The 24,632-nt window shown below is 46.8% G+C and overlaps 2 protein-coding genes across 3 annotated transcripts in view; one reads left to right on the top strand and one right to left on the bottom strand.

Annotated features, from left to right (window-relative positions):
• The window catches only part of LRRC4 (leucine rich repeat containing 4), a 58,927-nt gene extending 34,454 nt beyond the window's left edge, over positions 1-24,473 (top strand). The window contains exon 3 of one of the 2 annotated variants that reach the window (XM_082400061.1): positions 15,137-24,473. In XM_082400061.1, the coding sequence (XP_082256187.1) occupies positions 15,137-15,222 (86 nt within the window). In that variant the 3' untranslated portion in view covers positions 15,223-24,473. Of the gene's footprint in view, positions 1-4; positions 2,299-15,136 lie in introns of those variants that run through there. The other variant, XM_082400059.1, reaches the window with a different exon arrangement.
• Positions 1-24,632, bottom strand: part of SND1 (staphylococcal nuclease and tudor domain containing 1) — a 415,142-nt gene that overhangs the window by 92,670 nt on the left and 297,840 nt on the right. The window contains exon 16 of the mRNA XM_082400014.1: positions 2,308-2,417. Coding sequence (XP_082256140.1) covers positions 2,308-2,417 — 110 coding nt within the window. The remainder of the gene's footprint in view (positions 1-2,307; positions 2,418-24,632) is intronic.

The following is a 24,632-nucleotide window of genomic DNA, read 5'->3' as shown; positions in this document are numbered from 1 at the left end:
ACAGGACAGCAGCTCGGCCCCAGAGGAGTTCCTGGAGTGGAGGCCGCCCTGAAGGTGAGAGCCGTGTGCGCTGAGAGGCTGCGGAGCCCTGCTCAGCCATCCAGGCGGCCCCGCGGCCCTTCTCCTAACGGTGGGAAGGACCTCTACATCCAAGGACCGACCAATCCATCAGGCTTTTCTAGATCCTTGGGGGGTGGGGGGAAGATGGCAAAGAGAAACGCTCCCCAGGACAACCCCTCGAATAAAAATGAAGGTACTATACAGGTAGAAGTAAGTGAATAAACCTATAACAAAACAAAACCCTCTCTTCATTCCTACACCGTTCAGAAAAGAGTTTTCATATGTTATATAAAGGGAAATGGCCCAGGAGAGTAGGCTGTAACTGGTTCCTTTAGTCAGAATCTCAAGTTATCCTTTGTCTAGGCCATACCCATCTTTCCTCTGGATAAAGACCTTTCAAAACAGTCAGCCCAAGTAATCATACAAACAGCTAAGAAAATGTAGAAATGTTCTCGATCAAGAGGCCCCAACCCACGGCTATGAAAGATTGGGACATTACAACCAAGAAAGATCAATATCAACTTTGGATTAGACTAAGGATCTGCAAACTTACATGTCAGAGGCACCAACGAAAATGGGGAAAACTTTTTATCTTTTTCAACAATCAAATATCAGCAAATACACAGACAAAGGTAAGGTCATAATAACCATGAGAGAGTAAAAGAGTTTTGGGCCACTCACTCCTTTCAGTGGTCAGTATTCTCTTTGACCCCCTTGTGCTTTTGGATATCACCAGCGGGCCAGAAACATGATCAGGAAGAAAAGTGGCTGGGGAAACAAGAGTTGAAAAAGAAAGGGAAAGAAGCTTTAGGAGATGGGCAACAACAGGAAGAGGACGCTGGTGACAAAGAACAGAAATGTGGCTTAGAGAGTAAGTGCTGAGGGTGTTACTAACAAACGTCTTCGGCGGTCCAGTGAGGGGACTGCCTCCCCCATCCAAAGCACAGCCAACCAACCAACGTCTGGTCCTGCTCCCTCTGTAAAGTCTTTAAGTCATGACGTTGAGGGCACTCACCTGCTTATTCCAACATGAAACAGCTCTGTAGTTCATTATCCAAAGGGGATATTACAGAGGGAAATTCTAAAATATCTGGCCCTTCGACCTAATTCCTGTGCAACGTCAAAAAATTTCAACAGCTACTGACAGACAACAGGAGTGTTTGGATTCTTGAAATACTTCTCTAGTGGGAAGCTCTCTTTAACTGATAACAATTCAACCTATGTCTCGGAGTTACAAAATAGGGGGGAGGGGAAAGACACCTTGCATGCCAACGTAAGGATGGCTTCTTCACAAACAAATGCATCTGACCACAAACAAAACAGAGCGGAATGTGAGACTGACGAGACAATTAAGGGCATTAAGCACCCCCCCTAATATATTCACTGGCGTTTCAAATCAAAATGAGAGATGCGGAAGCTTATAAACAGGTATCTGTATCACTCAGCAACCCAAAGAAGACCACACATCTGCTCCCAAAAACCTACAAAGACTCATGAGCAAGATAACCTCTAGAACCCCCATAATCTTTTTCACTCTATGGGTATTATGATATTGCATTAAAGCAGGAGGTATCCTATGGGTTTGTTAAAAAAAAAAAAAAAGGAAAAAAGGCAGATCTAAAATCCTAAGCCTGAGCCCAGCACACTCCCCACTGTTCCTTTTTTGTGCCCACCTAGCAGGATGAGTGACTGGCATACTCCTGGAAAGAAGATGGATCTGTTGACTATGACTTGATAAAAATTAGCAGGTAGATGGGCACCATGGCAGCTGAGCAGCCTAACTCCTGCCTGCGAGAGCCAGCCCAACAGGCAGAAACAAAAATACAATTAAATTAAGTCAGAAAACCCGCTACAGAAAATGCAATTACTCAAAAGATACAAATAAACGTTCAAAGAAAATTGGCCCCTGACAGGGTTAGTCAAGCTTCTAAATCCAGCTGGAGGCAGGCAGCTCAGCTAATTCGCCAAGGAGGAGACTGCAAGGCCGTAAGCTCTCTGCCTTAGGATCCTGGCTGGGCCGGCCTGGTGTTCATCCCACATCTCAGGACGCCCACGGTGAGGAGCAATTGGAGGGCAGCTGGCCAGTGAAGCAGGGCTCAAGGAACAGGATGTGGGCAGACACAGAATGGATCATGGCCGTGGAAGGCCGAGCACCGGAAAAAGGGACAGACTGATCTCTGCCATCAGACCGAGTGAGCCCCACTTTCTCCCCCTCCTCATCCAAGAAGCCCCTGGAAGATGCACTACCTCTCGCTGCAGCACCAGCTCCTTGGTGAAAAGCGTTGCTTCCTCACTGAACGGCTCTCCCTCCTGCACCAAGCCTGGGAGGTTTCGGGCTCCTCGGGGGCATTCGATGCCTGTGCCAGGAGAAAAGAAGAATTTGTGATGAAAAGGGGTCCACTAGGCCTGGTATCCAGCAAGGATGGTCCCCTGACCCTTGTAACGAGACAGGCATTTGATCAGAATGCCATGACACGAGGTAGGGCAGAGGCAGTGGTAGAAGGGGAGGCGTTTAGTTCTCTGGAGGTGGGAAAAACTAACACTATCACAGCAGCAACAGCGAAGAGGAGATCCCAGTCACAGAATCTGGGAATTATTAAGACCATCCAGGGAGTTCTAAATAAGATATGCAGGAAACACACATACCCCAACATGTGGCATGAATCCTCATCTTGGACTCCTCGCTCCTTACAGGCCTATAGTCTCACTGCTTTAACCATCACTTACATAAATGGCTCTCTCACCTAAATTACACTGATACCCCCAGCCATTCTGCCTCCTGAGAGCCATTCCAGCCATTTTCTCTTTACTATCTGACTTTCACATCCAATTCAAAAGTGTTAACTTGGTGTCATTTTCCTCTTCAAATAAGCTTCCCCCTCTGTCCTCTGGCTATATTTGGGACGACAGTACCATCAGTATTTCATTTAGAAGGAGAGAGAGAAAAAACAGAATCCTGATGAAGTATCATGTGTCTGGAGCCAGACAGGCCTGGATTCACACCCTAACTGTCACTTACTAGGATCTGTGACCTTGGCCAAGTTACTGAACCCTTTCAAAGCCTCAGCTGTCCTATTTGTAAAAACCTACTTCACATGGCTGTTGGGTGAACTAGGGGAGGTTATTAGGTAAAATATTTAGTACCATGCCTGACATATGGAAAGGTTCAATACATTTTAGCTCTTTTTATTTTACCATTATTATCACTGACACAATTACCCACTCTCAGAATCTCAGTCATCTTTCAATCTGCAAACTAGACTATAAGATTCCTGAGGGCAAAAATCTTACCCTTCACACTCCTACGTATTCAAGGGCAGTATTTTATACAATACAGGTGCTCCTAACCAATGTAGACTGCCTTTTCTTTCTCTTTGATCCAATCATTCATTTTGCAAATATTTATCACCAACAGTGGTCACCTGTGAGAGGCCATGAACTATGTCACATTTTAATGTCTGGATTAGACTTATAAATATTTCCAAAATATTCAAACTGCAGCTGTAATTACGAAGCCAAGACTTGAACTAGGCTAGAGACATAGGAAAAGAAAATAATCAAAATATGGGGGTGGTGAGGAGGAATATGCACTTAGTGCCCGTGTGGCTAAGTAACTGCCGGCCTCTCCTGCTTCGATAAGGCAGGACTGGAAGGTGTTAGCTCTTATTTACAAACAGCCTCGGGTGAAGTTACAAAAGATCTGGCACAGGGAGGGGCGGCCGCAGGGCAGCTAGGCTACTGCAGACACCTGCTGGGCGCCTTTGGGAGAAGAGGGGCCGCCACTGCCGGGACTGAAGGCACATTCCTTACGGATGAAGCCAGGTGGCTGCTCATGTTTCTGGCCACAGCACAGATTCAAGGTCATGGAGCTCAGAGGAAAGGTAATAGTTTATACCCTGGTCTTTCAGAAGCTCAAGAACAGAGCTTTCTCTCCAAGCCTCAAAAAAGGAACACATGACATCAAACAGAACGCTGGACGGGGAGCACGGCACAAGGAGAGAACCCGCAGCAGGAGAGCGGCTGGAGCTGGTGCCAGGACCACTCTCCTCCTCACACGAAGAAGGGGACGGTGAAAGCCCTACCCAAGCGTCACCTGGGCAAAGAGCACCAGGGCTGCCTCACTCTCTCCCGGCACTTCAGTGCCAGGCTGTGAGGGAGAAGTGGAACTGATTTTTGAGAAAGACATCAATAAACTCATAGAACCAAAAAGCCTGAGATTAACCTTGCAAAAAGCCTGAGATTAACCTTGAAAGGAGAGATGGGGGAACAAGTAAAATGAAAGATAGCCATGATTCTTACAACATTAATAATAGCCAAAAACATTTTTCATTCTGCATCTGTGAACTAAGCAAAAATTATAATTGTCAGAAAGAAAAATAAACAATTCTACTGAAACTTCTGGTCACATAACCATAGGTAAAGCACTGCTGAGGAGACAAGAGTAACGCGAAAACAAGTGTTCAGTTTGTTTCTGACTCTTGGATGGGGCAGAACTGGGGTGCTGTTGGTGGACTGTTGTGTCACTTAAAGGACCCAAAGAGTCTCCCTAGCTGAGCAGATGTCCCCACTCTATTCCTGTAGCTGCCTTGGTATTGTGAAGTCTCAAGAGAGCAAGAGACCCCAGCAGCCCTCTCTGAATCCTGGGAGACCACCAACTGATTAAACTGAGAAGCAAGATGGCCCCGTGAGCCCAGGGAGCTGAACACATCACGCTGAAATGGATTCAGATCACCTTCCTGGAGAGAAACCCATGGGCCCGTGGTGACCAAACACCAACCACTGCATGTGGACCCAGAGGCGAAGGAGGGCCTACGTTCCACTGTCCCTCTACTTGCCAGGAGCTGGGCTCCAGCTCTTCAAGAGGAGAAAGCTGAACCAGGATGTTTCCCTGCCCTTGAAGTGGAAAAAGTAAACACATCCAAGCACATCAATTCCTGTCAGGCAGGCAGGTAAGAGAAAGGAAAGTGAACAGAAAATTTGCTTGAGAACAAGAATACCATCTCTGCTTTTATCATTTACTTCCCTTTCTGCTGGGCTGACTCTTCCCTCTCTTGGACTTGTCTCCTCTGAAGTAACCCCTTCCCAGTCAAAACCTGTCTCAATGTCACATCTCAGCTCAGGGTCAGGGATGGCTGAGTCGACACTACTTACTAGGATAGAGAGAGGTTGTATCTTAACAATAGATCCAGTGGGAGCAGGTAGCAAACAGTGAAACCCAGCTAAACCCAGGTGTAAGCGCTAGGAGGACAAAGAGCAGGAAAAATGAGTACTTACTGAGCATCCTTGACTATCTATGAATTGACCCAAGTACCCAAATCACCGCGCTACTAAGGGGCCAATCTGAACCCTAGACTGTCAGATGCTAAAGCCACTGAGCAAATGCCCCGTTTTGGAGTCGAGCACTGCTGTCCCCAGAGGGTGTCAGACAAGGCAGGAGTGCAGGGCCTGGGGACGCGATTTCTTGTCGGGCAGGCGAGTGGAGACACAGCTGGGGTTTACACGTAATGGCGGACGGGCCCTCGGCACCGGGTCGTCACCATAGCAGAGGTGCAGGCACCGTCGGACTGGAGCACAGAGGCAAGGGAACCCCTAGGTTCCGGCCCTAGGCGGGACCCCAAAACAGGGAGTGGGTGGGCGAGGTGGAATCTATTACCAGACCAGGGCTCACAGCTGGGGCCAGGATAGCGGGAAGGGTTTTTATAATATTGAATATCTGAGTGTTAGAAACCTATGAGCCAAGCTACTTCTGTAGACGGACTGTGTAGACGAGCGTTTTTCAAACTTTTAACGTTGATTATGACCCCACCCCACACTTAAATACGGGTATGTACACATATACGGCAAAGTTTCCACAGAGCAGTGGTCAATCGTGACTACATGTGACACGCTGTCTTCTCTATTTCATTAATGAAAAAAAATTCGGTTATGACACTGAATTAACTGAAGACCTCTAGTGGGGCAAGGCCCACGGCTTGGTGAACCCCGGGAGAAGACTGGGGTGTGAAGACAGAACACTGGGCGCCCTGACGGCCCTCCTGGAGAGGTCAAAGTCTACACCGAGTGCTTACTTACCAGCTTTGGGACTTGGCTTTTGTGTCCCAAGGGATCAAGGAACAGGGCGAGAAATATGCTGTCCACTAACAGGGAGCAAGCCAAACAAGGTAACATCGTAAGGCTGGAAAGACAGACACGGCTGCTGAAAGCAGGGGAAGGCCACGTGCCATCAGCAAGAAGAGGCCCACCGAGCCCTCCCTTCCCAAGAGCCTGGCCAGTAAGGAAACACCGTTCACGCTGCACCTCGACTCAAAGGCCACTGCAGTGCTGGGCCGGCTGGGCCGCTTTGTTACCGATACAACAGACTTAGAAAAGGTTAAAGAAAGCACATCACGGGAAAGAAAGCTGGGGTCTCTGAAAGCAACTGCAGAGGCCAAGCTGGGCAGGTTCACCGGCGGCAAAGGTGAGCGCCCGAGACGGTGAGGAGGAAGCGAGGTGTCACTGGGTTCCAGAAGCCCTCCACAGCCAGGCCAGGAAGAGCCCACGGTTCTGAATTGTGCACGTCACCACCAACCGCTGTCTTTCCCGATAAGGCCCTGACAAGGGCACATTAAGTCTGCTATGCTCCCAACACCACAGGTGCAGGTCTACTGCCAAGCTCACCCCTGACTCGGGCAAGCCATTCATATACCACAAACATTTTGTTTAAAAAAAAAAAATTCCCCAACATTCTTGAACATTTCCTTCCCTATGATGGGGTCGGGGTGGGGGGGCAGAATGGAGAGAGAGACCCCCCCGGGGCAGGTGCAGCTGACTTCCGCCAAGGGCAGATGCCGGAGAGGCAGGCCAGCCACACCCGCCCCTGCTCTGGGGGCTCCCTGACCTCTTTAAAGCCTGACAGACAGACCTGCCTGTAGGGAATAAACCCATCATTCCTCACTCCTTTTCTATGCTTTCTGGGATATGATGGCTGACCAAGACTACTTAAAAACAAAACAGAAAGAGGATTTGCCTGATCTTGTACAGTTTAGAAAGAGAAAATTCATCACTAGCTATCAGCATATCATTTCTGGTTTCTACTCTGCCACTGATGAAGTATAAAACCTCTCTCCAAGCCCCAAGGTCTCTGTCTGTAAAATGAGGAAACTCCAAATTCTTCCCTAGCCAGAAAATCCTACAATCTGGGTTATGCCCTTTTGAGATTTCCCACCCAAGGCTTGACTCCCTGAGTACAGGGTGCCTCCTCTCAAATGTAAAATGCTGGGCTATAAGAGCATTCTGTTAAAAAGAAATTATACATTTAGAGACATTGACTAACTAGGTCAATTAACACAAACACTTTGGTCAGTCAGCTGTGGAATGAAAGGACAAATTCTTGTTAATGATACGATAATGGCTATATAAGAGTCTATTGATGGCTATGTGAGAGAGTCGTGCATCGCTCTGAATATTTTACACTATATGTTGAGTTTTATGATAATCAAGCTGGGCTCAAAGCATGGTGGCTTTTTCTTTACTGGGAGTGAAAGGGAAGTATGGCGAGTATGGCAAATCTGCCTCCGGTAGAAGCGACAGCTTCCCAGTGGCACTTAGTCCAGCAAACAAGAGACCAGGCACTCACAGCAGGAAGCAGAACTCTAGTGGAAACAGTAACCAACTGGAAGGATTAGTTGAGGGTGATTATTGCTTGTCCACTGTGTGCTCGTCACTACATCAGACATTACGGAGGCGAGGGCAGAGGACACACGCAGACCTCACCTTCGCCCTCTGCCTACTTCAGATACTTGGCGAGTTCCCTCGGCAGACCTTCCCTCCCCCCGTTTCACAAATCAGTGCCTACTCTGGGCTAGGCAGTGGGTTGGGAGGTGAAAACTCAGTGATGAAAAAGACTGGCTTTGTCCTAGTGAAGCTTAATTAGCAGCATGACAATATTATTTTCCCCTGCCATTGTATGAAGTATGCTATTGGTGACGGAATTTACCATTCAGTCTGTAGGGTGAAGAATGTTAAGAAATAACACATAACTGGATTACGGCAGGTGGATGCATTGGGAGGATGCACCAGACAAGTCAATCGTGGGCTCGCCACTGCCATGTCCCTTGCTAAGGGTCAGCCTCAGGCAGCTGTTTTCCAGCACATGACCCTGGCTTCTGTCCTCTCCCCCGACCAGAAGTTGGGGATGGAGGGCAGAGCAGAAGGTGAGAAATGAGGGAGGGAGGGAGGGAGGGAGGGAGGGAGGGAGGGGAGAGTCGCTACTGCACTTGATTCAAGGATAGTCAATTTATAGCAGGCTGGCAGAGGGAAAAAAAAAGCTCTGTCTAAAGAGAAATGAAAGGTAACAGGTGAGAAAGATTCTTTCTGGAATTTGAACCGGGCAGCGTGCAGAACATCAGCCCGTCAGGAGCAGGAGGAAGGAGCGGAGGGCGCTGCATCAACACCGGAGCACTAACACCAGAGACCTGCAGCGAGGTCCCGGAACCTCAGCCCCACGACCGCCCTCTGTGTTCCGGGATCTGGGAGATCTGACCTCACCTTGGATGCTGTTTAAGAATTTCATGGATGTTCCCATAAATCTGCTCTCTCCTCTCGCTGCTACCATGAGCAAGCCTATGTGAGAACCTGGCATTTCCAACCCAAATTAAACTAAAACTAAATTGCTTCTTAGGGTGGGTACTGTATCTTATTCAGATCTTTCTAGCATCTGACACACTGCCTAGCACCCAGTGGCACTGTAGATCCTCAAGCAATGTTGAGTGAACATTCGTGAAAAATACTCCTGGGACAGAAGTCCATACACAGAGAAGGAAACGGCTCATGAACAGTCAGGGTCATAGACCTTATGCAAATACCAGGAGAGGGGCTGACAGAATTCCTAATTACACACATCCCACTTCCCCATGGTGACACAACACTTCAAGGACGAAAAAGAAAGCACAGCTACACCCTTTGCCCCACGGGTCTTTGAATCAGCACATTTGGGAAACGCAACTCACATACACAGGGGACGTGGGCAGCACCGACCAGCAGTGTGAGCGAGACCTGAGGCTGCTGCACCGCAGCTGTGTTCAGTTTCCAACTCGACAAAGGAGGAGAACAATTCCCACCCGTGGCCCCGCGTTCGGCTCCAGGCGGCCGTGCCTGGAGCGCACTCAGAGAGCAGTGCAAGATGACTCAGGGGTGGGCAGGCCTGCCTGGAAAGGCCAGATTAAAGGTGCTTAAATCTGTACAGCTCGGCTGAGCGGTGACTAAGAGGGTGACACGATAACAAACTGCAAATATTTGAAAGGTGTAAACACAAAAAGGAGGGAAAATGCTTAGCCTAACAACAGGGGGTGTAATTATTAGGGGAAAGAAAATCTGGATGAAATATCGGAAAACCTTAGTGTGGGGATGACCACGGGGTCATCAGTAAGTTTTCCAATGGAAATGAAAAGGCAATTATTTGATCCTAAAGCCGAGAGGTGGCCACAAAGCCCATCCCTCTGCTTCTGCGAAAGCAGCCCAGACCAGGGAGCTATGGTTTTACTTCCTATATTTAGGGAGAGACTTCTTAAGTAATATTCAAGTCAAAATACCTCTGCTTTAAATACTGCTCCCTGAAATTTTAACAAATTTTGTTGATCAAACCATAGCGGAGACAAAATGGCCGTTCTGGTGGGGCTTTCAGAACAAACACAGGCTTCATCGGCTAGCACGTGGCACATGCCTGGCTAGCAGATAAAGCGGAGCTAAGCAGAGCTGGGGGACAGACAGCTGGGAAAGGGACAGAGGACCAGACGCTCTCATGTCACGGGGCATCTTCACCCCTGGTCTCTAGGACCCCGGGTAAGCATGCTATGAAATGCTGTAAGTTTCCCAGATAGGAAACCACGGGCACCTCTCCCTTCTTTCTATATAAACACAGTCCCCTGGAGTAAACGTCAAGGACAAGGCAAGGCACAGAAAGAACACCAAAATAAGCTTCCTGTCACACTGACTGCACTCCAATACCTCTGCCTGAGTTCCTGCTGCTACGGCTGGCCAACTTATACCTCACAGACTCTCAGCAGAGATTTCTACCCCTGCATTCAATGAGTTCCATTTCTATACTTTCCCCTGCCATCCTTCCCCCCCAATGAAAAACAAAATTAAAAAAACCCCACTTCACACAGACAGTTAGACATTGAACTCCGTATGTAGTCCAAGAAAAGTGACACAGTCTTACTTTTCTACTCTTTCCCTAAGCATCAAGAACAGAATCCAGAACTCTTAAGCCATCGGCACAGAAGGCAGAGGCAGATAGGTCACCCGCCTAACCTTAAGCAATGTGGTTACCACCTGAACCTACAATGCAAGGCCAAACCGCTGTACATTGCTGGAGCTCAGAAATGTAATGCACCTCGTGTACCAAAAAAGCTTGCTCTCAGTCCTCTCTCGTAAGCTTTAAAGCAGAAATCATTTGGAGGCCTCAAGTTGCAAATGTCGTCAGTGAGTCAGTTAACAATTGAGAACGGCAAACCGTCCCACTTAGGACCAGCTGGTCCTATATTTTCACGTTCCCAAGATGGCCCAAACAGCAAGGCAAACGGTAGACCAGTGGGTTCCCAAGAGTTAGTTCCACACGACACAAGGCCTCAGTTTGTACTGAAAGGGTCAGAAACGAAACCAGGATTTTGCATTGTCTCAGACTCTTCATTCTTGCCCTTGTTCTCTAAGCCGCTATTTTGTTACCACCTCGGGGGAGGCAGCATCTTCTGGGCCAATTCTGGAACGTGTCACTGCTAAGGCTCTTTCAGTGACGAGAATAAAGGGATAAAAGAAGAATGAAGGAATCCTAATTAAAGGGATCAAACTCCTCAGGTAATGGTAGTCAGGGGAGTCGGAACTGGGCAAAAGCCGAGACTGAAGCTGTTTTTACTTCATAGTTCCAGTTGTTTGGGGGAGACTTTTATTAGGTTGCCCTGATTTGGTAATGTTTGATGCATTTGTTGAAAGACCAGAAACCGAAGTTAATTGGGGACAGGAGCAATGAGATCCATTCTCCACAATGTGACGGGAATTTCAGCTCCCTTTGAGGAAAGGGAGGGATGGAGGGAGGCATCTACGGAAGGGAGGGACAAGTTTCTCCGGCACAAGTCACTATAGTGTGACCACTAGGAGAGGGGTGACGTCTCGAGTCTCATCTCCAGTTATCAGCCTGTCAATGGTGGATCCCATTCTGCAGTTATTGGAGGTGAGGGGTATGCTAGTTCTCTCTGGAGCCACAGTAAGGAGATACTCAATAATTGTGTGCTAAACGAACGCCAGAGAGGAGAAAAACCTACCAAAAATAGATGCAACAAACCTGTGATAACAGTGTCCTCTTTTGAGTTCCCGTATGCATACTAGTTAATGCTTGGTGAGTTTATAAGGAACTCTACTATCTCTTACTTCTGGGACTTTAAGGAGAGTGAGTGTTAGATGCTAAATCACTGACCACTGTCTGAGGAGGAGACGAGGAAGGGATGGATAAGCCAGCCAGGCTTTCTCTGGGGGTGTGTTTGTGAAGGGGAGGTTGGAGATGGCAGGCTGTCGGCTTCCCGATACACATGTTCATTTGGGGGTTTGCTGTAAGCAGCAGCTGCAATAATATCACCACCAACTAGGAGCAGAATGAAACAACTGTGCCCTTTAAAAATGTTTTCCATTGAGTTTCTCCTAATTATCCATATCAAAACAGCCACCTCATAGCCTCATTACATAGAAAACAAAGCGTCTGAGGTCAAGAGCTAGGCCCACAGTGGTCTTTCCAGCGACAAGAGAGCTACACGGCTCACACTCTTACGTAACACTGTGGCACCATGGAGACAGCACCTAACAAGCGCAAACCCATGTCTGAGCAGCGAGGGGGAGTTGGTTTCTATGAGAACCTCAACTTTTGCTTTTTCTGACTTATTTTAAACACGTAACTTTATCTCTGAATCAAATGAAACTTAGATTTATAAAAATAAATGTCATTTTTGGTACCCCCCAAACCCCAATCTTGGTCTTTTAAATTCCATGTTCATGGATAAAGAGAGCGATTTGAATCTCCTGTCCAGGCTGGTAGAGAACAGCTCCGGGGGTACGGAGAAAGCCACAGGAAACCTGCACGTGGATCCTGCGACTACCAGCTTCCAGAAGGTATCCTGCCACACACCTGGCAGGCAAATGTAAAAGGTGCTTACTCGCATAAATTTAGAGTGACTTTTTCTAAACCAAGCTGTGTTGTTATTTGAACAAAATGGTTCTGAGATGTGTGGAGTACACTTCCAAACCATTGCCTTTACTGAGCTTTCCACTCGTAGATAATTTCTCTGAGCTTCTTCTCCTGAGGCAAGTGAAATCCCAGTGTCTAGAGATTAGTATGCTCAGCCAGTGGAACTGCAGAAGAAAAAACCCAGCTACTGCCAGGAATACTAACACCCCCCAAAGCAAGGACAATGAATAAAAATCTGAGAGCTGAGAAGCTCTTAGGAAGAGCCTTCTACCTCACTACCTTTATGCTTCAAGAAATAAATGAAAACAAGCCAAAAAGGAGAGGAATTCTGAAAAGCCAAGGTTCTTCAAGACCACAGGCTGATCTTGGATATAGAAATACATCCTATCCTGATAAGTAGCTTGAATTCTGGGCTGTGGATGAAGATTGGCCTTCACTTTTTTTTTGGTTAGCATCATAAAAAAGGGGTCAGCAGACAACTTCCTGAGGACTAAATCTAACCCACTGCCTGTTTTTGTACAACCTATGAGTTAAGAACAGCTTTTACATTTCTGAATGGTTGAAAAAGAAATATTTTGTGACCTGTGAAAAACTGTATGAAATTCAAATTTCAGTGTCTATTTACTCTCTGGCCCTTTAGAGAAGAAGTTTGCCGACTCTTGCTCTAAAGCACGTTGTAAGCTGGGTTAAAAAAAAAGTCCAGGCCTTCCCTGGTGGCACAGTGGTTAAGAATCCGCCTGCCAATGCAGGGGACACAGGTTCGAGCCCTGGTCTGGGAAGTTCCCACATGCCGCGGAGCAGCTAAGCCCGTGAGCCACAACTACTGAGCCTGTGTGCCACAACTACTGATGCCCACGTGCCTAGAGCCCGTGCTCCGCAACAAGAGAAGCCACCACAATGAGAAGCCCGCGCACCGCCATGAAGAGCAGCTGCCACTCGCCACAACTAGAGAAAGCCCGCGTGCAGCAACGAAGACCCAATGCAGCCAAAAATAAACTAAAAAAGACAAAACAAACCCCCTAAAAAAAGTTATAAAAAAAAAAAAGTTCAGGCAAGACAGAGTTTAACTTCCCAGAACCAGAAGATAAGTACAGGTAATAGCATAATAATAATAAAGATACTAAAAAAAAGCCCACGGTCGTGTAGCTGAGAAGGTGAAAAGCAAGCAAATGTGGCTCAAGGGAAGCTGAGGCAGCCAACGCCAAGCACAGGTGTGTGCCCGCACGCTGGCTCTCCCGCACCCCGTTATAGGAACGTCTTCTCTCCTGTACTTGCCATCTGCCCCCTTTATTCCCACTCTACTCCCCCAGACCCTATTCAAAACTTTGAAATTTCTGGAGTTGCCCTTCTCTGTTTCTCACCACAACTGCTTCCTTCCACTCCGTGACAACAGACTTTCACTATCATACTTCTTGCTGCTACTCAGACTTTATCTTTCTACTCTACTTGGAAAAGTAACCTCCTCACTGACAAATCTCATCACCTCTTCTCAGCAGGAGTCCTACTCCATCTCTATATGGCGCGCGACACTGTGCCCCACCCCTGTCGTGAAATTCTTTCCTCCCCTCTACTGGGGTCCTCTCTCTGGGCTGTTCGTCTTGTCTCCCGCTGTTGCCCTCAGTTATGTCTTGGGCCTCTTTCTTTTCACTCTCTGCACCCTCCCTTGGAAAGCCCATCCATTTTCATGTTCTCCATCACTGTGATCACACAGAACCTACAGACATGTAAGCCTGAACTGTCCTCTAAGCTCTAGACCCAATCCCCCAGTGTCTGACAGGTATCTCCCCCTTGACCGTCCTGCCAATACCTCAGACTCAACAAACTTATCTTCTTGCTAAATCGCCTCTGCTCCTTTCCTTGTCCCCTATTCTGATTGCAGCACTAGCAAGCCCTCAGTCTAAGAATCTCCCTTATCTTTGATTTGTCCCTACTTTATCCACATAACCTAATGACTGCTACGTCTTATCGATTCCATTAATTCCACCTCCATAGCTGTTTATATGATCCATGGAATCCTCTCAATCCTCAACCTAACTCCGCTTGTTCAAGCTCCTGTCACTTCTGGCCAAGAACCCTCTGATCTACCTGCCTGCCCTCCATTCTCCCCTGTCCTGATTCTTCCTGCCTGATTAATTTTCCTAAAGCACAGTATTCTGCTCAAAACCCTTCAGTGGCTTCCAAGAGTTTACCACATAAAATCAGAAATCCACAACCTGACCCTCTAGGCCTTCTAAAATCTGGTCCAGTTCCTTGGGGCCACATAAAACATCCATCACCCACTTGACAGCCCTTCAAGTATCTGAAGACAGTACAACATCTCTTTCCGCTCATCCTCATGACTTATGTTCTCCAGACTAAACACCCGCACAAGACGTGGGTTTTGATTTCCTACCATCCTCCTGCTTTTCTTCCTTAAGCCTAGATAGTATGAAGGGCGTCTTCCAATAGGAAACACCTTTCTAGTCGACTGAATTAAACGTCTGGTGGGGTGGCGGGGCTCGTTCACTAGGTAGCAACCCTTCTTACATGCTGAGGAGAGAGGCACCTTTGGAGGGGAAATCTGCTGCCTGAGTCGGACTGATCAGGGAGGAGTGCGCAGAGGCTGTGTACCAGCCCCGTCTCCCGGTGACCAGGCAGAGCTAGACTTTCCCTCCAGGCAGGAGGCTGCAGCAAGAGACAGCTGCACCCGTGCAGGAGGAACCCCCGGTATGTGGGAGCCCTCGAGGGACTGTGGGGAGAGGTGGAGCCCATCCTGAGGAAGGTGGAGGCCGTCGCGGCCTCCATTCCAGCCAGCTTCCACTCTGTCTTGGAGACCCTGGTGGTGCGGTGATAAGCAGTCTATTCATTTCCTTCTCTCATTCACAGGGCTATCGGGGATAAAAAGGAACAGCAAATCCAAACCACTGCCTAGAAGCCACTTTGCAGAATTCAGGGAAAGACTGTTCTACTGAAGTGATTATCTTCCCTGTTTGGGAGACCTGAGGGAAAGAAAAGGATTTCTGCGTCCTTTGCCTTCCATTGATGCAGCCCTGAAGAAACGATGATTTCAGTCGTCACTGTGGCCAGTGGGACAGTGAAAGCACGGCTCGCACTTAATTGAGGCTTTTTAGCTCCTGTCACAGTGTGGCAACAGGGCACCAGAGCACCAGGATTTGAACTGTGACGCCGGGTACAAAGCTTCATTTGAAAAGCAGGAGAGAAGGGAGGAGAGGGAGGGAGAAAATCAGGGACCTGACAGACAAGCTGCCTGATTTTTTGCAGCCAATGGGAGATATTAACCAGTCTCTTCAGGCTGGGCCCGTCTTCAAGGGCCAGGAAAGCTGCTCCAGTGGGCTCATTACTCACGGTTGAAGGACAGCACGAGGCATAAGTCCCCGGACGAGAAGCTTGCCCCAAATCGTGATTTCTGATAAGGGTGCGACTGGTGAGGAAGTGGCAGTGGTGTGTTGAGGGACGGTGGGGACCATCAACTCCCCAAACACAGCTCGCAATCAAGCGCGTTGCCTGATGGCGATTCCGGGTGCTGTGACAACCAAGGCGGGGTGTGTGCACGTGCGCACGCTCGCATGTGCTCACACATTCAAGGAAAGAGGGCGGGAGGAGGGGAGTGGGGGAGGCGGACTGAAGAGCAGAGGGAGGAGGCGCTCAGGGGACCGCAGTGGCCGTAATGACGCAAATCAGAAACTGCTATTTGTGGGGAAGTGACACCGGGGCTGCACCCACCTACTGACGGGCATGGACATGCAGCGAGAGTGTCTGAAGGGGCAGAGGCCAGAGACAGGAACGGGTGGATTCCCTGGCAGAGCGTACATGAGAATCAAGCTTCATTCCAGGGAAAAAGGAGCAATGAGCCGCGCTTCTGCCGCCTCACGCCCTGCACATCTCTTCCCAAGTCCTAGGCTGCCTGTAGGTTCCCTTTCATCATCCTGAAAACTTTCGATGCTGGCTTGTTTGTGTCTTCTCACTTCCTTCTGCTCCAAGGTCACGCTTTACCGTATCCCAGCCCCACTCCCCATCAGGCCAGACTTGTCCAGTATCACAACCAGAGAGAAATGCCATCAGCTGAAGCCTTTTAGACCATGGACAGCGGCTCCTCTGGGGTGCACGTGGCGGGGAAGCCATCTCTCTCTCCCACGCGCACAAGCGTGAGCAGTGCTCCTCCTCAAGTGTGCCCCCTTCCACGTCTGCCTAGTAGGACCAGTGCTGGGGTATAAGAAGCTTGTTACAAGGCATCTACGTTTAAAATAAATGCCAGAGGGCACGTTCTTGTAAGGAATCTGAGGGGCTCTGAAAAGCTGTATACCCACGTGGTTGCCTGTTTTATGTAACTATTTTTCAGTTTCCACAGTTTGTGTCATTAAATAATTATTCTCTAAAATATATATAACAAAACAAGATGGACAGTCGTGGATAAGGTTCTTTCTTTCTCAACCCTCCCTCCACAGTCTAGCAAGTGTCTAAAACACATCTAGCCCAGATGGATCCCTCGGGGTCAGAAGGCAATCAGATGTCCCAGCACATGGAACTCTCCGGCTACACAACTGTGGACCTGGGGAGGAAAAGGGAGAAGGCCTTTTCCATCTCAGGCAGCCATCTAGGGAGGTGCTGGCTCCTGAATGGCAAAGAGGACAGCTGTCAGCAAGAGGGTGTGGGAGCGAGGAGGCAAATTTCACAGCATAACAGCCAAGAGGAAAACAAAAACAAGAGAAGTGTTTCATATGGAGCCTCTCTCTGCTAATGTCGCTAAACTGGAAAATTCTATATTCTGTAATTCATCCACCCTTCGACAGCTGTTCACGCTTAAGTCAGGAGAAAGGTGAATGCTTTGGAAGGGGAAGGAGGGATTTCTCCTGGCCAGCCTGGAACCACAAGGAGCTCAATCGCTAAATGATGTGTTTGGCGACCATAGAAAGGGGGCTCCCTCCTCTATTAGAAAGCCAATTTGCATCCTATACAGCGAATGAGAGCATAATCAAACTGCTGCTGCACAGTGACCCAGGCCAACCCCACAGAAGGAAACCTGCAGGGCCACTTCCAGCCCTCAGGGCAGACAGGACAGAGGAGTATGTGTGGGAGAATCTGGAGGCACTGAGTTCGGTCTAAGCCACTGAATTCACCTTGTGTGGACTGGGAGAAGTGGTGTTTATAATCTGCTAGGACCCTAAAGATTCTTCTTTCCCTGTTACCAGCGTTCTGGCTGAGACTCTGTAATGGATTAATCTCTGTAGATGAGTGATGCGGTTTAAAATACTGCAGGGTTTGGCTGCCATTCCCTCCTGTGGGGTCTCAAAATAACTCCACACAAATCATTTTTGCTAACCACTCACTCAGGCAGCTCTTCCCGGCCAGAACACACGCATCTTATGTAACTGAAGGAGCCGCCCAGCTCGCTGAAGGAGGCCGTTCCCAGAGCGCCGCTGCTCGTTGCCCCTCGGGCTCTGCAGAGCCCGGGCTTTGAACCCAGCTCTGTTCCTGGGCCCAAGCTCCCTCATCAAGAGACCCCCCAGGTGCTCATCAGGGAAGGGCATCCATTCAGGGCTGCCTTAGAAGTAAGTGCAACCTGGACATTCCATGAGCACTTCCAGGTAAAAGACTGACTCTGCTAGATTTTGGAAAGTAATGAGTAGGGGAAGGAACACAGCGCCTTTCCTCTGAGAACTCACAGTTCAGTGTGGACGACAGGCACATGTACGGACAGAACACAAACATACAGGAGGAGTGGGAGAGGAGAGGTGCTACAGAACACCTCACAAAGCCTCCTCCCAACTTTCAGGCCTTTGTGACGCACACGCTGCCCTTGGCTCGGCTTCCTTGCTAACCCTTCCTCCCGGTGCCCCTCCTATTTCTCTAAGTCTCCGCGGTCAGAACCTGCACCTTCACAGCTGCATCCTCCTCTAACCCCCAGTCCCAGGCAATCACATTCGCTCCCTGTGCTTCAGGTTCCATTATAAGCTGATGATGCTCTAAGTTTTCATCTTTAGTTCTGACCTTTCTACCAAATTCATCTGGACCTGCCAAAATCCACAGGCATCGAATGTTCAAGGTCTCAAAGGTGACCTAATAACCTTCTCCTTGCAAACATGCTATTATTTACAAGCCAGAAAAGCGACCTCTCTTTTCCCATCCTCTATTATCAAACAACCAGCAGAATTCTAGATCAGAACCCTCCTAACCAGATCTGTTCTTTCCTCTTCATCTTACCCAAACTTCCTGACTGCAGTTTGGATTCTCCCAATCTAGTCTTCGTATTGCGGTAAAAGTAATCTTTTAAAAATAGACAATGCAGTGAAAAAGGAGGGACTTCCACTATATCTAATAACATGGATGAATCTCAGACAAAAGCTGGGTAAAATAAAGTTCGTAAAATAAGATTATGATTCCAGGTATGATGTCCAAGACAGGCAAAACTCATCTATGGCAACAGAAGTCAAAATACTGGTTATCTTTGAGGGGAAGGCCATGAAAGAGCCTGCTGGGATGCTAGAAATATTCTATACCTCTACATGGGTAGTGGTTTACTTGGTTACTTGCAGTTATATGTGTACTTTTATATATATAAAATGAATCAAGCTGTATACTTAAGATTTGTGTGCTTTACTACGTAATAATCATTTCTAAAACTAAAAAGAAAAAGAAAAAAAAGACATAACGCATTACCCACCATTTACTGCTTCCTATTACTCACCTTAGGGATTCCTAACCTGGGAGTGGGGGTCAGGGACGGGGGTGGGTCAAGGATGGGCTTGGGCTAGTGTTTGCCAATCCAATGAAACTGTATGAAAATCTTTGTGTGGTCATGTATTTTCTGAAGAGAAGACTGATAGCCTTCTTCAGACTCATCATTCACTAAGAATGTCCACGACTCGAAGTCATCGACGACTTCTCTATGAGGTACAATCTAAGCAGCATGGACACAGGGCCCTTCAAAGATGGGGAATCTGACTTCCCAAACTCATCTTTAACCATTGTCCCTCTTACAGGAGACATGCCAGCCGTATTAAACTATTTGCCATTTTGAGTAACAATGCTGTTTCAAGCTCCCTCTCTTTCCTTGGCTGGTTACACCCTTTTTCTCCCGTATGTTGCATTTTCTGGAGAGAAAGCCTACAAGCTTTCTAAGATGGATAAAAAGGTTGGTGATCACCCTCAAGAGCAAAGAAATTGAGCTACAGGGTAGGCGGACATCTAAACAACTCAGAGCTGAAGTCCAGCAAAATAATCTGGCTGCAAAGGGTGGCCTGAAGCTGGGTGAAAGTGCAGTAAAAAGATCGTTAAAGGAATGAATGAATCACAGCACTTGAATTCAGTGCTTTTGTGGTAAAGACATTGAGGATCTGCTTATTTAATATATATCAGATGAGAACAAAGATTCGATGAGGCAAGAATCACGGGTCAAAGTTAACAAGATAACATGGAAAAGGGATTAACACCCAGTGTTCAACAGAAGAAAGGGGTTGGGGGACATGCTTTAATACAAGTTCATGTATAAAGGACCTAGAAAACACATACACTGACAACAATTCTATAACACACAGAACCTAAAGGAAAACTTGGAGAAGAAAACCACACTGCCTATCTTTCCTAGGTTTCCAGCCTAAAACACAAAAGGAAATGACTGTAAGGACATCTACACGTATCACCTAAACATTTACAGAATCACATTTTACAGCTGGAAAGAACCTTAGAAATCGTTCAGCCCAAACACTGTATTTTCACAGAGGAGGAAACAGGAAATCAGAGAAATTAAATGACCTACACAAAGTCACATGCCAACTTGGTTATGAGGCACAGATTATAAGCCATATCTTTTGACAGGCAGTTGTTCTTGCCATTGAATCCTATCAGTTGGGCTGAATGCACTTCATCTTAACTCAGGCTGCCCAGGATCCTGGTTTAGCCTATGGAATTCTGTTTTTGGATGTCTTATCCTGAGCAGACAGATAATCTGATAGGCTATGCTGGCTTTTAAAAAACACATTAGGAAGTAGTTGGTATTATCACAGCGAGGTTTACATATCACCGAAAGGGTTTTTTTTTTGTTTGTTTGTGTTCTTTTTTTGACATATATCAAGAGAATATAGACTGATCACAAAGAAATTAGTCTAACAAATAACAGCTACTGTAATCTGAGTGGTATCTTCCGTTGTGGTTAAGCACCGCATTAAGTACTTTTAAAAAAACATGCATCATGCTATTTAATACTTAGAGCACCCCTAATTTACAGATGAGATAACTGAGGCAAAGACAGGTTAAATAACTTGCCCTACATAACAGGTTTATAAATGGCAGATCCAGAATTTGAGTCTGCTCCTGTGAGTCAGAAATTCATATTTGTAATGAATTCACTAAAGTGTCTCCCTAAAGAAGGGGTATTTCACAGAATTCCCGAAGTCAGAGTGATTAAGAGATCCTTGGGAGTATCCTTGTCCACCTCTGTCATTTTATACACGAGGGAGTGGCGCCAGCATCACACCCCAAGCGTTCTGTCTCCTAAATCATTTACTTTCCCTACACTCCGCCTTGCTGCGCGAGACTGCAGGTTCTGCCTAGATGCGTGGCAGGAGACCCCGTCGGCACACCCCTTCGCTCTCCCGGTGTAAGGCACTCACAACGACAGGCTAGAGAAAGGGACACGCCACAGTGATGCTCTTCCTCAGGATGCAGGGGTTGGGGAGGCCGAACAGTAGATCACCACCCGCCCACCCACCCTTTACAGAGTTTCTACCATGTCCCCAGTGTCAAAACTCCAGACAAAGAAACAGTCACAAGCCAATGCAACGACAACGTGGTTACAAGGATGATGCAACGATAGAGGCAGCACGGGATGCCCTGAGAACACAGAGGAGGTAAAGGATCTGGACAGGAGTCAACCCTGAAGTTCACTCTGAAAGAGTGAACAACAACTGGCCAGAGGAACACGCATCTAGCACAAGCGGGGGGCTGCTTACTGATGCTCCCAATGTTTACAATGGCAGAAGGGTGCTACGCAAGGCAATCAGGAGGGGCGCAGGCGCAAAGGACTCTACGGATGTGCCTGGCAGGACTCTCGAGTTCCTTCTGAGAACCACAGCCCAGGTCAGGATATTTGAGAGCTGATGTGTTGTGCTTGCGAAAGCACAATGCCAAATCTTCCTACTACACTCACTTCTAAGGCAGAAAAGGAACTGGCTTATTAACAAAACAAACTGCTTCCTATGCATTCTTTCTCCCAACAAATTTTATTATAATTTCACAGAATCAAAAAAGGTAATAATTATTCTAACACTGTGTGCATACCTATTATCTAAACATGTTTTATCAGTCAGATTTCATGTTATCAGTCAGATTTCTTTTCAATTAAAATTACGATCTATTTGAAAACCATTATCATAGCTTTCTTCTTCCCTCTGTCATTGGCTAATCATCAAACCTCTGCAGAGGAATTCAAAGGGGACTGAAAGTAAAAAGTGGACTCATAACTCATCAGCACGTCACAAAAATCTTTAACTTCCTACTACCATGGAAATGGCTTTTCCCCACATTACATATATACACCAGGCAACAGGGACTGCAGGTCTGTGTTACTGAGACAAGTTTCAAAACTAAGAGTTAAAGGGGGACACAGATATTTGATTGACAGGAGGTCACATTTCGTTGGCAGAAGAATAAAGAACTTGTCTCAATGGAAGATCGGAATTGAAAAGCTTAAAATATTCCTTTAAAAAAAGAAACATTGTTCTGACATCCAAAGAGGACAAATCAAATTGGTCTCCTCCCTCAGTCCCTGAAAAGGAAGAGGAGGAAATGGCGGGGTACTAAGTGCCAGTTCCGTCCTTAATGAAACTATGTGACCTTGGCCAAGTAACAACTTTTCTGAGTCTCTTTGGTGATAACAATAGCCCTTCCTACCTCACAGCATTGTAATAGGCACCCAGAGGGGAAAAATATGTGAAAACACTGAAAAGTATGTATTACTATACAAGCTAATACTTTTAGAGGATAATCGTCCTGGTAAGTTTTAGTATATTTAACCATGGTCTAAACCACTGCTTGATGGGAGATCCAATGACCCCCAAAATGCTGTTGAATCTTTTGAAAATATTTTTAGGAACTTTAGTTTCCAGGCGAATGCAGAGTTACCATACCCTTATGTAAAAAGATACTACAAGAAAAATACAACACAATGCTAACACTTTTGATTATAAAGAACATGGCAGGAGTAAGGAGCAGCCAGGAGGGATAGGGTGCTGATTAGGAAGAAATGGTCTGCATCTCTCAGATGCCAGGACTTATTTCTCACTGACGTTTGTGAAGCATGAAGAACAGACAACAGCTGGGAATTTAGGAAGGGAGTAAATCAAGCTGCTGTTATTCATGCTCCCAGAAAGAAACAGCATGGATGGCAACAAGTGACAGTTCCATGAAAGCAGAAATTACATCCTTTACTGATTTTTTCCACTGTGATTTTAGCAAATTTTTCTCCACCACCCCCATCCCTGCCACTAACTTGTGCATAAGGCATCAGGGTGGCATGGGAGTTCTCTTTCTGGATGCCATTGTTAAATACTGATCCACTGAAAAAGAGATTGCCAACTCCTAAAGCAGGAGAACCATTTTTCCATGTTTCCATCTTCCTTCTCCAATACTGCTACCAACCAATAGATCTCTCACTCCGGGGCTGTGCAAACACCACCTGGGAGTGTTTGGAAAACTGCAGGAGTGGTTTACTGATGCGCCCAATGTTTCCCCTGGGAGACGGTGCTATGGCACCCTGGAGGGGGAGCTAAGACGCTAAACATCCTGCAATTCATGGGAAGTCCAGAAAAGTTCCACCCCAAATGCCACAACTGCCTCCCAGTTGGGAAAGATGCAATTCAGCCCCACCTTCCCAGACTCCCTCACCCATAATCCTCAATCACCCAAAGCGAACAACTTGCTGCACCCTGCACATGCTTTGCATTTCAGTTTCAAATCTAGCTGCCACCATCTCCTGGTTCAGTCAGAACATAATGATTTTGGCCCACGGCTGCTGAACAACTTAGAGAAAAATAGATCAAATGGAATGCAGTCATCAGAATAAGCTAAAGAGTAACTGGAGATTTGACATGAGGTTCTAAGAAGGAAAATACGCTCTACTCCAAACTTTACTATCGACTCCAAGAGATCACAGTGTCATCTGAACTCATGCTTCAAGTAGCTTTGGCTCTGAGTTGGGAGCAATCTGTTCAAAAAAGGTGAGTTAAGAACATGCTATGCCAGAGCACAAGGTATAGAGATGAAAGTCCATGGGAAGAAGCCCCTGCCTTACGACTAATACAGCTTGTGACCATGACGAGGCTGCTCCATTTCTTTGTGCCTCTGTTTCCTCATCTGTAAAATGAGGAGTTGGACGGTTTCCAGCACTTGCTCCAGGAAGGCTATCAGCAGCTGCCTGGAGGATGGGGCTGAAAAGAATGAACACACTGGGCTTGATCGCTGTGATCCACACAATGACCTAGCCTTCCACGACTTGTATATGCTAGCCAGAACAATGTGAAGAAATGAAAATCACATATTAAAAAACAAACATAGGAAATCTGGGGATCCTTAAAGCTAGAAAACCCACCCAAGTCCCCCCTGCTATTTGTCAACATTTGAGGAAGATTATTCTTTGCCATTTGGGGAAATCTGCTCTGCAGTTTTCTTCTTCATGAATGGATGATACTTTTTGCCAGAGAGATCTGAGGCCACAGGAATGGAAATGCAACAAGTCTTTGCACATGTCAAGAGAAATATACACATATGTACAAAGATGCTGGTTCTGTTCAGCCTCAACTGAGATCACGTATTCTTTAGCAAACACTTGTGTTTGATTTGTAGTCAGCTTGCTTACACAGCACTGTTTGGGTTTCAAGGCTTAATTTATAGGACTATATTCATTCTCATTCCCCATTTTCCTTCAAGCACAGCAATTCCAAGTAGTGAGAAAATCCATCATACTCTTTATGCAAAGTGTACTTCAGCTTTACATTAGAACTCTGAAATTACTTTTTCTTTTTAATAACGAGAAAAGGCATAAATAATATACACCAATGTGGTTATCCTACCTTGATACTCTCTTAACAAATTCTAAGAGTTATGCACAATGATCTTAATGTGCTGATAGGATCAAATCACTGGAACTCACAGGTTACGTGCTGAGAATGGTCTGGCCAATCAGCTGTCAAAGGTAATGCTAAGAAAGACGCCCTTCTGACTCCAAAGGGCAACACTATTATTGCTGAAGGGTGTCCTGCTTGTTGATTTCAGCTAGCCTGATAAGATATACCCTCCTTTTTCTTCCAAGCAGGTCTCAAAGGCCTGGTAAGGAGCAGACACTGGTATTTGTGCTGATTTATTTTGG

Source organism: Balaenoptera borealis (assembly GCF_965194805.1).
Source record: "Balaenoptera borealis genome assembly, chromosome: 7".
NCBI lineage: Eukaryota > Metazoa > Chordata > Mammalia > Artiodactyla > Balaenopteridae > Balaenoptera > Balaenoptera borealis.
This window is presented reverse-complemented; position numbering and strand designations above follow the sequence as displayed.